We start from the raw sequence: 15,238 nt of genomic DNA, 5'->3' as shown, positions 1-15,238 counted from the left end.
AAACACATTGAACGATGACAGCATGACACCTTACTGAATCATTAGGTAATAGAATATTTGTTGTAAAGTTTAGTACATACCAGTTACTTTTGTTCATTACTTATTTATCAGAAAGGACATTGGTGCAAGGTTACTGGCTGTGGCATTCAAAGCTAAGAAGGAAATTGTGTTGGTTTTATGTGAAAGAATTTAATGTTTATTATGTAATGGATATTATTGTTGCTTTATTTAGAATGTGAAAGTGGTCAAGCTTTGATTATTTAAGTAAGTTAAAATGTAAAATAATGCAGAATAAGCTGTAGCCAATTGGTTGGATGGTTTCAGGAAAGGGAACTGCCCTAGTCAGTTGAGCGAGGATATTCGGCATGCGGAAAGCATGGCCAGGGAAGGGCAGAGAGAGGGACGGTGCTGGTGGAGACACAAAAGCAGATAGTTCTGGTCTAGACACCAAAGGGAATAGTTCAGATTGAGATGTGAAAGCAGACAGTCGGTCTTTAGGCAGGTAGGAGATGAAACAACTTAGAAAACTTCATGTTGTGTGGTATTGCAGCAATTAGTCTCTGAGTGGTGAGCAGCCACGCAACTGATGTGAACTCTAATTTTCATGTAAACGACAAGATAGAGTATCGAACTTGTGTTTCGCAATGAGATTGTGAATGATCAAACTGTGTCAAATGGAAATGTGCTCAAGTGTAACAATAACTCTAAATACGACCACTTTCACTATTAGTTTTCTTTCTGAATAAACATTATTCTAACCAAATTGCAGCTGTGTAGCCTACATCATTTATGGGTCATTAATTTAGTTACCGATATTATTATTATTATTACTGTTGTTATATGCTACATTAACTTTGTTTCATACACCTTCACAAATTTGCCATCAGCCACACAATTTAACCAAAGGGTCACAAATGACTAATTTAGGGCGTGTAATGTGACACATGTGGTTCAACCCATAGACGAGTTTGAGCCAAGACATTTAGAAAAAGAGGAACCGCATGTGAGCCTGAACAACTTTGGGATGTTAGCTTGCAAAAAGCTATCAGGCTACTAATGGGAAGAATCTCAGATAACATGAAAAAACCATGGCTGCAAACCATCAAATGACAAAATAGTGCAAAATTCCATTTCTTACTTACTTCTTGGACACTTGTTATAATCACTTACAACTTCCAATTTCAGGATGTCCAGTGAAGAACTAGCTCAGAACAAATTTTTAAAAAATTAAAATGAAATTGCAACTGGTAAGATTTCAGCCTGTGCAAAATGTGGCAATTTACTCAAAGTTTACAAAAATACCTGGAGTAGCAATGTTTGGTTGTAATAGTGAAACAGTCACATAAGTTCAGATACAATACACCAAAAATGCCAGTTGCAAATTGGACTACAGTCTGTGGGACCTATGCAAAGTTCAACTAACAGAGGATATTGAATAGGCTACCAAAGAAGAAGAGTGGCATAAGAAATAGTCATGGAAATGATGAAAGGTCAGAACTGCCAGATGGTTATCTATTGCAAAAATATACTTACAAAATACCAGGACTCAGTTTTCAGTATGAAATCTACAACTATTTTGCTGTCTTCTGCATAATATTCAAATTGGTATCTTGAAGATAAGTGCCCCAACTATATTTGAAATGACATTAATGTTACGCATGACACAATGAAAAGGATCATTTGACATTTACATACAGATTTTTGATTATTAGGATTGAGTAACATTGGAGCCAAAAAATTGTAAAAATGTAAACAAACTGACTGAACAGTTTCATGGATTTGCCTATCAGACTTCCTTGAATACCATGCACTATTAGTCAGCCACAGTCTTCTACAAAGTTTTTATTATGGCCAGTAATCTGTAAAAGTTACAACACTGAAATAAAAAGAGGATTTTCTTATTACATCAAAGCCTTTAATGAAATTAATAATAATTCAATATTAATAAGAATATTTATTGATAAAAAGATAGCAACAACGAGTAACTTGTTTAGATTTGAAGTCAAACTCTAGATCCCAAAATGAGATGTTATACAATGATTTATAAACAATTTGCCCAAACAACTTTGAGCTGTTTAGCACCATTCCCAACAAACAATGTAGTTGCAAAATAAAATTAGTGAATGTGAATGAGAAGTAACATTATCACAAGTGTATAATCATTACATACATTCCACTGGCAGAATTTAAAAGAATCTATTCCAACATCTGGATCACTGGACAATACAACAAAAAACTACCTTGCCATACCCGTTGCAAAAGATTGTATTTTAAAATTGTCATTATATGAATCTCTATCAGTCAAACTGCACTGCATAAAAAGAAAAAAAAAAATTACTAAGATTGTAAAGCACTGAATATGTTTGAGCAACGTTCTTGCTGATCATTTTCAGCATGCACTTCAGCCTTCGTGAATCCCTCCTTGTATCCAGTATGCTGACTGTAGAAAGATCGTGATGCAAGTCCCTAAAACACAAAATAATAGTATCACTTCACGTGCACACTATTATTAGACTCTGCTCATGCCCCCCACACCCTTCCCCCGTAGTTGTACATGCAGTACACAGGAAATAAATATTTTTTGATAAAGATTTAAATACCAACTTCTGTTTGACTTAATCCAGTTACATCAAAATTTGCTAAAAAATAAAGAAAAACATTTTATAAATAAAGCTCTAAACTTACATTGTAATTTAGCCTACATTATGAATCATGTAGAACATGAAGGTGAAAACTAGTGATCATATATAACAACTTTTATACGAAAGCCTATATCAATCTCTGTCTCTGTCGTGTGTGTGTGTGTGTGTGTGTGTGTGTGTGTGTGTGACCAGAAGCAGCTTTTAACTCTTTCATTAAACAATGTTTTCATTTCCAGAATTGCATGCAGAGCACCACTCATGACCCACCCTCACAGATTTATTGCAGCCAGTATCTCTCTCCATCTTACAAACGTTACAAATTTAACAGATGTTCTCCTGCATATCTTCTGAGACCAGCACTCATGGAACGAAGAAACAGTAGCCTGTGAAAATCAAATGTCCCAGGTTTTAGTGTCAGTCGGACACATAGTTTTAATATGCCATGAAGTTTCAAATCAGCACACACTCTTCTGCATAGTGAAAACTCATTGGGTAAACAATTTCCTGTGACTGAACCACTTCTCTACAGTATCCTTTCCTCCAAGAGTGCTAGGCCTGCAAAGTAAGCACAAGGGTTTCTGTGAAGTTTGGAAGGCAAGAGAGAGTAAATCCGGGAGGGTGAGATGTCATGAATCATGCTTGGATAGCTCAGTCAGTAGAAGACTTGCCTGTGTATGAAAACAGGTCCCAGGCTCAAGTCCTAGTTCAACACACCAGTTTAATGAGACAGGAAGTTTCAATTTTATTCATAGTCACAATATGACAGTGTATATTTTTGTGAACTGCCAAGTCAGAAGATAGCCACAGGCAAAGCCAGAACAACATGTATTATCTATTGTGATCAAGACTGGATTCTATTCTCTGATCTTTCAATGTCCAAGGCTTCAGTGGATAAACTAATGCTTAAAGTGACATGCTTATTGGCAGAAGTTGTACTTATCAAATGATCCAACTTAAACTTGACTCTGCAAAGACTGCGATGTAACAATGAACATTTTATATCATTGTGATGGAGGTAGAGAATGCATAACAGAATGGAGCAGTTCAGAGACTTTAATGTTTGCTAATGCAGTGAATATATTAGTCACACCTCTAAATTCAGCTAACATAATTGTTTGCATGTCTATAACTTGTTCTCAGTAAATCATTTATGGTAAATCCCAACCTCACAAAAAATCATATTATGCAATTTCAGATAAATAATAATGTTCACAATATAGAAAACAAAATCCTTATAGATATCAGTGATCTTCTTAAGCATCTACACACACAAGTTGTGTACACTGCAACATGTTTATTACACTGAATCAAAAGCATCAATATTATGAGAAGGACAGATTGATACTCACCATATAGTTGCAGACAGGCACAACAAAAAGACTACTAAACAAGTAAGGCCTTTTTCTGGATTAAAAAACGTACACACATACACTCAAGCAAACGAAGCTCACAAACACAAGACCACTGTCTCTGGCTGCCATGGTTTGACTACAAGCAACTGCACATAATGGGGGAAGCAGTCTGTGTGGTTGGGGGAAAGGAGGAGGCTGAGATGGAGAGGGCAAGGGATAGCAGGCTATGGGTGCAGAAGGTAGAGTGCTGCTTGTGGGAGCATACTGGGGCAATGCGGCATGAGGCATGGGGATGGAAGCAGGAATTGTGTAGGAATGGAAGAGGATGTTGTATAGGTTCGGTGAGCAGCAGAATACTACTGTAGGAGGGGTGGGATGGATAGTGGGTAGGACATTCCTCATTTCAGGGCACGACGAGATGTACTCAAAACTGACAAACTGTGGACAAGGAACAGTTGGTCCACCCTTGTTGAGCATGCTGCCCAACACAACATTTCTCATTTCAGTTACTGGTCCATAGGCTGTGCCATCCTGTCTACGAACACCAGCTTTTTTGAACTGTGCAGATGGGAACTCTCCCTGCAATATATCCTACCCTCCAAACCTTAACCTTTGTTAGTCATTGTCCTTCATGCAGCTGTCCCCTTCCTTATTCCCTCTCAAGCACTACACAGCCTTCTATTTCACCAACACACCAACTGTCTTTTTACTGCTCTCTTTTTCCACTCCTCCTCCCCCCCCCCCCCCCCCAACCTCCCTCAAACCTCCTGACTGCACCTAGCTGTCCTAACCTCTCTCCACCTCATCCCTGTATGCTCTCACAAGCAGCATTTTACCATCCCCACCCCTACCCTTTTATCTCTCTCCCTTCCCACCCCAGCCTTCTCCTTACACCCACCACCCAGATCACTTCTCCCATCATGCACAGTTACTCACAGTCAGATCTCAGCAGCAAGAGACAGTGGTCCTGAAAGTGTGAGTTGCATTTGCATGAATATGTGTGTGTGTATGTTGTCTAATTCAAAAGAAGGCCTTTTAACCCAAAGTTTACCTGTTTGGCAGTCTTTTTATTCTGCCTGTCTGCAATTAAACACTTCTGCTATGTGGTGAGTAACAATCTGTCCTTTTCATAATATTGACTTTATTCCATCCTGTATTTTACCATTGTTAAAGTTTACCCAATGACAAGTTTTGGGTATAGCCCTCAGATTTTCTCCGCAATTTCCAAGGACTCGAATTCTTGTAGCATAGTAGTTAAATGGGCTAGACAATTATTGTTGTAATTGACTATTTTCTTTAACCACTATACATTGATGGCACATAAGATCTGATGATGGCTATTACAAAAATGTGCCATAAGGAATAACACAAATTGTGATTTAGACAAATTTAGTGTGTAGGTAAAATTACAATGAACCATGAATAGAGGTTAATGCCAACACACTAAATAAAATGTCATGTATTAAGTTACTGTATTTAGTGTTCAGGAGAATAAAAAGCCAAAACTGAATCTTATACAGGTATAAAAAAAACTATACTAGCTTTTAGAACTGTGAGTCCTTTCCGTAGGAATGATAAGAGCACTAGGTTTGCGAAGGTTAGGAGAGACAGACTACTCAGTATTTTTATATGGTAGTTTCTACTTAGAATTTCACCTCCTGAAGGTAAGAGGAGACGTATCAGATGGGATGAGCAGTTCTGGGTGATTTTTCCAAACTCTGCCCCTTGTTATCAGAAGAAAGAAAACTGGCATTCTACGGATCAGAGCGTGGAATGTCAGATCCCTTAATCGGGCAGGTAGGTTAGAAAATTTAAAAAGGGAAATGGATAGGTTAAAGTTAGATATAGCGGGAATTAGTGAAGTTCGGTGGCAGGAGGAACAAGACTTTTGGTCAGGTGAATACAGGGTTATAAATACAAAATCAAATAGGGATAATGCAGGAGTAGGTTTAATAATGAATAAAAAAATAGGAGAACGGGTAAGCTACTACAAACAGCATAGTGAACGCATTATTGTGGCCAAGATAGACATGAAGCCCTTGCCTACCACAGTAGTACAAGTTTATAAGCTCTGCAGATGACGAAGAAATTGATGAAATGTATGATGAGATAAATGAAATTATTCAGGTAGTGAAGGGAGACAAAAATTTAATAGTCATGGATGACTGGAATTCAAGAGTACGAAAAGGGAGAGAAGGAAACATAGTAGGTGAAAATGGATTGGGGTTAAGAAATGAAAGAGGAAGCCGCCTGGTAGAATTTTGCGCAGAGCATAACTTAATCATAGCTAACACTTGGTTTAAGAATCATGAAAGAAGGTTGTATACATGGAAGAACCCTGGAGATACTAAAAGGTATCAGATAGATTATATAATGGTAAGACAGAGATTTAGGAATCAGGTTTTAAATTGTAAGACATTTCCAGGGGCAGATGTGGACTCTGACCACAATCTATTGGTTATGAACTGTAGGTTAAAACTGAAGAAACTACAAAAAAGTGGGAATTTAAGGAGATGGGACCTGGATAAACTGAAAGAACCAGAGGTTGTACAGAGTTTCAGGGAGAGCATAAGGGAACAATTGACAGGAATGGGGGAAAGAAATACAGTAGAAGAAGAATGGGTAGCTTTGAGGGATGAAATAGTGAAGGCAGTAGAGGATCAAATAGGTAAAAAGACGAGAGCTAGTAGAAACCCTTAGGTAACAAAAGAAATATTGAATTTAATTGATGAAAGGAGAAAATATAAAAATGCAGTAAATGAAGCAGGCAAAAAGGAATACAAACGTCTCAAAAATGAGATCGACAGGAAGTGCAAAATGGCTAAGCAGGGATGGCTAGAGGACAAATGTAAGGATGTAGAGGCTTGTCTCACTAGGGGCAAGATAGATACTGCCTACAGGAAAATTAAAGAGACCTTTGGAGAAAGGAGAACCACTTGCATGTATATCAAGAGCTTTGATGGAAACCCAGTTCTAAGCAAAGAAGGGAAAGCAGAAAGGTGGAAGGAGTACATAGAGGGTCTATACAAGGGAGATGTACTTGAGGACAATATTATGGAAATGGAAGAGGATGTAGATGAAGATGAAATGAGAGATATGATACTGCATGAAGAGTTTGACAGAGCACTGAAAGACCTGAGTCAAAACAAGGCCCCCGGAGTAGACAACATTCCATTAGAACTACTGACAGCCTTGGGAGAGCCAGTCCTGACAAAACTCTACCATCTGGTGAGGAAGATGTATGAGACAGGCGAAATACCCTCAGACTTCAAGAAGAATATAATAATTCCAATCCCAAAGAAAGCAGGTGTTGACAGATGTGAAAATTACCGAACTATCAGTTTAATAAGTCACAGCTGCAAAATACTAATGTGAATTCTTTACAGACGAATGGAAAAACTGATAGAAGCCGACCTTGGGGAAGATCAGTTTGGATTCCGTAGAAATGTTGGAACATGTGAGGCAATACTGACCCTATGACTTATCTTAGAAGAAAGATTAAGGAAAGGCAAACCTACGTTTCTAGCATTTGTAGACTTAGAGAAAGCTTTTGACAATGTTGATTGGAATACTCTCTTTCAAATTCTGAAGGTGGCAGGGGTAAAATACAGGGAGCGAAAGGCTATTTACAATTTGTACAGAAACCAGATGGCAGTTATAAGAGTCGAGGGGTATGAAAGGGAAGCAGTGGTTGGGAAGGGAGTGAGACAGGGTTGTAGCCTATCCCCGATGTTATTCAATCTGTATATTGAGCAAGCAATAAAGGAAACAAAAGAAAAGTTCGGAGTAGTTATTAAAATCCATGGAGAAGAAATAAAAAATTTGAGGTTCGCCGATGACATTGTAATTATGTCAGAGACAGGAAAGGACTTAGAAGTGCAGTTGAACGGAATGGATAGTGTCTTGATAGGAGGATATAAGATGAACATCAACAAAAGCAAAACGAGGATAATGGAATGCAGTTGAATGAAGTTGGATGATGCTGAGGGAATTAGATTAGGAAATGAGACACTTAAAGTAGTAAAGGAGTTTTGCTATTTGGGGAGCAAAATAACTGATGATGATTGAAGTAGAAATGATATAAAATGTAGACTGGCAATGGCAAGGAAAGTGTTTCTGAAGAAGAAAAATTTGTTAACCCAGTGTGCCACCTTCTTAGATGTTGACCTCCTCCTCTCTGATGGCACCATCTGCACCTCTGTCCACCCACCAACCACCAACAGTATCTGCAGTTTTATAGCTGTCATCCCTTTCTCATCAAAAAATCCCTCCCATACCGCCTGGCCACCCAAGGATGGCATATCTACAGTGACAAGAACTCCCTTGTTCAATATGCTGAGGGTCTCACCAAGGCCTTCACAGACCGGCACTATCCCCCCAGACCTAGTCTGCAAACAGATCTCCCACTGATTTCCACTCACACCCTAAATCCTCCCATCACCGTCAAGAACCAACCACAACCCCTTCATCACCCAGTACACCCAGTACCACCCTAGACTGTAACAACTGAACCACATCCTTCACCAGAGCTTTAATTACCTATCATCCTGCCCTGAAATGAGCAACATCCTACCCAAGATACTTCCCACCCCTCCTAAAGTGGTGTTCCATCACCCTCCCAACCTCCACATCATCTTAGTCCATCCCTAAGCCACTCCCAACCTTGTGGGCAACATACAGATGAACATGATCCATGCTAGCAAGCCAGCCCTTAATTAATTCCAAAGTAATTAACAGTTTTGTCAAAAGTATTGTTTGCATAATGATATCTGTTAATATCATCATTTAAACAAATAATTCAGCCTAATTCTTGTCATAGAAGAAACAGTTAAAAAGAACTAATTTTTTGATGTATTCAGTTAATTGAATGAATTACATTTTAATTGTAATTTCTGTAAATTAAACATCAAACAATGTGTAGTTTCAGTACCTATTATTGTGAGGATGTATAAGGGCCCAATTTTTGGTCCTGAGACAGTCATTCCCTGACAGAGTTTCAGATGAGGAACCTGTATAGGTTAGATCATCAGCAATGCATCTGTGAAATAAGTGTAACACAATTAGGCTGTGTATTAAAACAATGACTGTGTTTGTTCCATATGTACCTTGTTATTCGTCAAGAGCTGTGTGGTTAGGTTTTTACTGCTCTTAGATGTTCAATAGTAAACTATTGCAGCAGTATGTGGATGTTTGCCTGCAAATTATTAATGAGGCTTATCAAAAGTTAAACAAAAGTGCACTGGCCATATAACTGTGTATTATTGGGGGGGGGGGGGGGGGAGGGGGGGAGGGGTTGTGAACAGTGAAAGTAAAGAACTGTGAAATGCAACTTGTACCTTTCAGCTACATCATTTACAGTAGTCAATACTACACTTCCACGCCCTATTTTTTCAGACAGTGTAGCAACGCAGTACGTAGACACTGAGAACCACATCTGGCAACCACACCATTTACCAGAGATATTTTACTGACAGTCCACAATATGATTCATCATCACAGCCATCAACGAAGAAATAGTGCAGGTGAACATCATAATGTGGTAAGATATTTATAGCACCAGCTGACAATTATAGCAGTTCATGTTAGGACATCCACAGCAGTCAAAGGGTTAAAAGAATTTTTTATTTGTTGAATAGGGGACAAAAATGTTAACTTATTTCACATACTTTTATTCAGTATCACAATGTGGAATTATCTTCATGAGTAACACAGCTGAAGTCAATGAGGTATCAATTCTTCAACTGTAATCAGTAATAAATTTGAAACTTGCATCAAAATTGTTATACTCACTTCTCAATAAAGTTACCCTTTAATTACATTTGTGTCTAATAATGAAATTTAGTTTAGATGGACTGTAAAACACACACACACACACACACACACACACACACACACACACTAAAGATTAGACTCTCTTCTGGAGAAAGTTTTTTTTCAATTTTGATAATGTTTCTCTTGTACTCAATTAAGAAAACTTGAAAGAGTAATCAAGTATAACTTAGAGTGTGATGCAGCACCTTCCTGCTGAGTTGCAGGTTTGTGTCTGGGCCAGCTAGTAGCCCCACTAAATTGATACTGTTCTCCAGCACATACAGCCCTACATTGTTGCAACGATATTGCATTGGGCGGGCACATGCCATTGTCTTCAGTTGTGCTGGGCACAGTAGTTTAAATGCAGTCTATCCACACACATGTGGTTGCCAGCTTGAACACTGCAAGTGTGGTGAATGAACCAGCAGCTTTTGTGATCCTCTTATGTTCTTGTGCATGGACTTGGTGGAGGAATTGATTGCCATAAGATGTGAAGTGCAGTTTCTGAAAGAAGAAGGGTTTGCTGACTTGTCTCAGGTCAGCGGTAATCCCAGAGAAGACTATAATAGTATACACCAGTAGGACACAATCAGTGCTGTTTATCATGCCATAAGTTGCCTTGGGCTCAATCTATGTCTGTTACACGAAATATATGCCAACACTACAGGCATGAGGCACATCAGTGTTCAAATTCAAGATGGTTAATAATTCATAGCAAGAACTGAAAGCATTTCCTGTTATGTTTTAGTGCTGAGAACTGTAAGAAATGTAATATACTAGTTTGTGGCATCTGGAATGGGCAACACACCTTGTTGTGAGCTAGAGGTATGGCTAACAGTTGTGAAGCATGTACAGTAGTAAACACGAGCAGCTATTGAGGTGGAAAGATTAGATTTTAATAGGAAGTGGTATGTTAATAGTACATTTAAGGGTCCTGCTTGTCATTCTATTTTGTTCTCTTGTCATTTGTTCCTCCTCATAGATGACCACCTTAATGTTGGTGAGGTGATTTTTGTGTTTCAATGATCCACAAAGCTATGGTATGGGAGCTGTGCTAGTAGAAGCCACACTCCTAGAAGGGTCACCTATGCCAGAGTGGTTTGGACATGAGAGACCAGGCAGTGATTAGTCTCTGGGACTAGGTGGGCGGCAACCACTTGGCCCCTTAGCTAAGTCTGACACTGCTTGCATTACTTGTTAGACTTCTTACGTTTTCTTTTCTATCTTGTTTAAGGCCTGCGGGTGTTTTCAATTTTCCTCTTCATCTTCTACTTCCCCTGGTTCTCTTGGAAAACAGTCCCTTGCCCAGGTTTACTAGTGAAGACTATAACATATCTGCATAGTGAGATGGAACGACAAATTCACCATTGCATCTTAAGGAATGGAAGCAACAGACCTTGTCATGGGGAGGAGAAGTAAGCTTCAAAAACAGCCCAGGAAGAGGATTCTGTAGGTGTAAGAAAAGTAACCATCTAAGGGTAGGAGGCCCCAACAGAAATCTCCCCGACTCTCCAAGTTGGGAATTGTGTGTGTGGGTGGCACGTCATTCAAATGAAAGAACTTCTCTAATAAGCACTAAGTAATAGGAAACCTGAGCAAATTTAATGGACACAACCTCAGGAAGGATAAAGCCAAATGATTTGAAACTGCAGACAAACTGAATTTAGCAGCCTGGAATGTCAGAGGTATCTACACAATAGAAGTTTAGTTACAGAATTAAAGAAGAAGATAATATAGCACTATTAAGAAAAATAAAAATGAAATTACAAGGAAGAGTAGATCTAAACCAATGTACATTATTATATAGCAGAGTGGAACAAAATATAAGAGCTCAAGCAGCAATTTCTGCAATGATAGATCAGAAATGGAAAAAAAGGTTAACAGCATATACCTTTTATAGCAACAGACCTACGTGAGTTTATTTTAAAATGCATAGAGGACATACTAGCCCAAAAAAGTCACACTGGCCAGTAAATACGCACAAGCTGGAAATAATTTTAATCAATGTTAAGCATCCCAAATAACAGATAAATGAGTTTGCAACTTTTTTTGGCTTGTGCTAAACTTTTAAGGGTGGAAAAACCACAAAATTTTTGGACTTGTTTACAGTTTCTCGTTTATAACACAAAAATGATACATTCTGTAGAAATTTTATAAAACGTCAATTTGAACGAGCATCAGATTTTGTGTAGAATGATTTAACTACAAGTTAAAATTGGTTCAGCTGCTCAGCTGCAATTAATCATCAGAGGTCAGCAATTTTTACCAAGTTTGCAGAATGCGAGTTGTGATAAAGTTCTAAGTCATAGTTCTAAGAAAAGAGCTCCTAAATTTTTTAATTCACTTGCTCTTTGCAAAGATACAAATAAAAACAACAAAGTATTCATAGCACTACATTCCTGATAAGACTTTTTTTGTGATGAAGTCAAATTACTTTTGGATGCCAAATAATCCACATTAGTCCAAATATTCAAATATAAGGTTAATTTAGTTAGGTACCAATCTACCCAGATAGACAGTTCTATTTATTAATGAAATTATTCCAGTAGATAATTTATAGAGTTTCATGTTAATTACTTATGTTTGTGGTAATCACAAAAGGGCCTCTGAGTTAGCCCCAAAACCATTAACTCTTTCTGATGATGGCAAACTAATGTGCAAGACAAGAAAATCAATATTTTTAAACCATTCAATCAAGTCAGTGTTAAAATCACAAACAACACAGACTTTCTCAAAGCACATCATTCAGCTCAGGATCTGACAGACGCCAACAGATTAGGGAGACTGCTAGCAGAACCAATAGCTCAGGACGAACTCTGAATACTGAACACTGTCCTTGACCATGTGTTTCTCTTACACTGAGTTGTGTGGAACACTGATGAAGTGTTTTCCTCAGTTCTTAAAAGGTATGTCAACTACATCAAAAAGCACTTTGGTTGCAAATATATCACAGTGTTTGATGGGTACCCCAAGGAGACAGTTTACATAAGCATGAAAATTGCTGCATGTGCCCGATACTGTTTTACTTGAAGAGACAATGTCACCAACTATGCCAAAAAATGTTTCTTACTAAACAAAATTAATAAGAAATATCTTATCTCAACATACAGAAAATTATATGGAAGGATATCAGGTCAATCAGGCCACTGAGGAAGCAGACCCCTTGATTGTTGGTACAGCCATAGGAAAGTCGAGGCACGGAGGCAAAGTCTTCCATTGTCAGGGAAGATACTGATTTTTTGGTCCTGCTGACTGACCACATAGCTGATAGTAGTGAGTAAAAAGAACCCGTCACCAATATCTTCCTTATGAAACCTGGAAAAGGCAACCAAGACACATACGTTTATACCCTCCACAGTTCTAAGCTCTCTCAAGAAGCCAAAAAAATGTGTTATTTCTTCATGCCTTCAGTGGGTAAGACACCACATATAAATTTTTTTGACAGGGCAAAATCTAATTTATAAACATGTTTCAAAAGAATGTGAACCTCCAACATATTGCCTCAAATTTCATGGATCCCAGCACCCCTCCTAATAAAGTCACTGAAATGAGTGAAGTTCATTGTGTGTTTGTACATGGTGGCAACTCCAAACTTTTGAATGGAATTCATCTGTAACTTTTCAGAGAGTTTCACGCAAAAATCAATTTGGCATGTTTACCACCCACTGAAACCACCACTCACCAGCGCTCCCTCAGAGTCTACTTACAGGTTCACTTCTGGAGAACAATCAGCTGGATCCACTGAATGGGGGTGAAGGAAAAAAAAAAAAAAAAAGATTTGATCCACATTGCAACTACTAGTGCTCCAGGAACTACTCAACACAACACCATGCATGTGCTTCAAGGTATGTCAAGCAGTTTCTTCCTGCAAGAAAGAGTCTATAAAGTGCTCAGCCATATGCAGCACTTGCAAGGGGCTTTAAAGCCTTAACTCATTAACAGATGAGGACATCTTCATTAATTTGACACAAATCAATGATGAGACTGACATCAGTGAGGAGAAAATCAGTTTAGTTTCCATGCCAGAAAACGACAGAGGACTGAACGATGACATTTTATCCCAAAGACCATCTTCCCCAAAATGCAGAAAGACACAAAAAAAAATTTAAATGAATGCAAATACAGAGCAATAACTGCTTAAAGAACTTTGTAAAAAAATTATCTCTCACCAATTTTATATTATAATTGAATTATTTTTCCATTAATAAAACCTTTCATTTCAAATGTTTTTCATTTTTTTCTAACTTGTTTCTTATCATCTTGGGCTGGCATGTTAAGTAATTAATATTAATACCTACCTAGGTAGATAGTTATCTAACTAAACTGCTGTTAAAATTGAACATTTAGACGAATGTGGGTTATTTGGTGTTCAAAAGTAATTTGACTTCAGAAATAAGTCTTAGCATGAATATAGTGCTATGAACACTTTAACATTTTTATTTGTGTCTTTGCACAGCAGTGAATTTTAAAATTTGGGAGCTCTCTTTATGCAGAATTTGATGCTCTATAACTTTCATAAATGATGTTTTCCATTTGGAATAGTGGTTTTGGGTTACAGGTGTTGGAACACGAGCACAACTCACTTCAGTTGGTAAAAGTTGCCAATCTTTGATAATCAATTACAGCCAAATGGGTAAAATGATTTTAACTTTTAAGTAGGTCATTCAATATGAAATTTGATGCTCTTCCAGTCTTGTGTTTTGTAACATTTCTTTAGGATGTATCATTTTCGAGTTATTAGCAAAACACTGAAAAAGTCCCAAAAATTTGTGTTTTTTTGGCCCTCAAAAGTTAGCGCAGGCCATAAATGGTCACAAACTCATTTAACTCTTACCTGGGATACCAACAATGATTAAAATTATTTCCAGCTTGTGTACATTTACTTTTTTTTTAATTTATTTATTCATCCGTGGAACAATAAATATTGTATGGATGTTGTCAGATTACAACACATGAGCACACATTTACATTTACAATTAAACAGGTTTCTCATATTTTTAAACAGGTTTCTCATATTTTGTGTAGTTTTTATAACTAGCCATACACATATTTATAATTACATAATATTTTGGTGATAATGTCATACGTTGCTAATAATCTACATCTATGTTAAATATTCTTTAACAGTATAACAACTTTTACTTACTAAAAAGGTTTTAAGCTTTTGTCTGAAAGTGAGGGGCTCATTTATTTCTTTAATTTCTTGTGGTAATTTGTTGTACAGTTTTATCCCATTGTAAAATATACTTTTTTGCATCTTTGCCTTGTTCTTTCTATCTAGATGGAGGTGGTGACAAGCTCTTGTTTCATGGTCATGTATTAAGCTGTTTGTGTTGTACATGTTGAGATTTTTCTTAATGAACATTATGTTCTGAAAGATATACTCACAAGAAACAGTTAGAATTCCTAGCTTTCTAAATAATTCTAGACAGT

At 37.5% G+C, this 15,238-nt stretch overlaps 1 protein-coding gene across 7 annotated transcripts in view; it reads right to left on the bottom strand.

Annotated features, from left to right (window-relative positions):
- Positions 1 to 1,893: 1,893 nt before the first annotated feature.
- The window catches only part of LOC124622629 (myosin heavy chain, clone 203-like), a 223,350-nt gene continuing 210,005 nt past the window's right edge, over positions 1,894 to 15,238 (bottom strand). For all 7 annotated transcript variants that reach the window (XM_047148399.1, XM_047148398.1, XM_047148402.1 and 4 more), the window contains one exon: positions 1,894 to 2,466. In XM_047148399.1, coding sequence (XP_047004355.1) covers positions 2,338 to 2,466 — 129 coding nt within the window. In that variant the 3' untranslated portion in view covers positions 1,894 to 2,337. The remainder of the gene's footprint in view (positions 2,467 to 15,238) is intronic.

This window comes from Schistocerca americana, chromosome 7 (genome assembly GCF_021461395.2).
Source record: "Schistocerca americana isolate TAMUIC-IGC-003095 chromosome 7, iqSchAmer2.1, whole genome shotgun sequence".
Lineage (NCBI taxonomy): Eukaryota > Metazoa > Arthropoda > Insecta > Orthoptera > Acrididae > Schistocerca > Schistocerca americana.
Note: the sequence above shows the minus strand (reverse complement) of the source record. Positions and strands in the feature narration are given on the sequence as shown.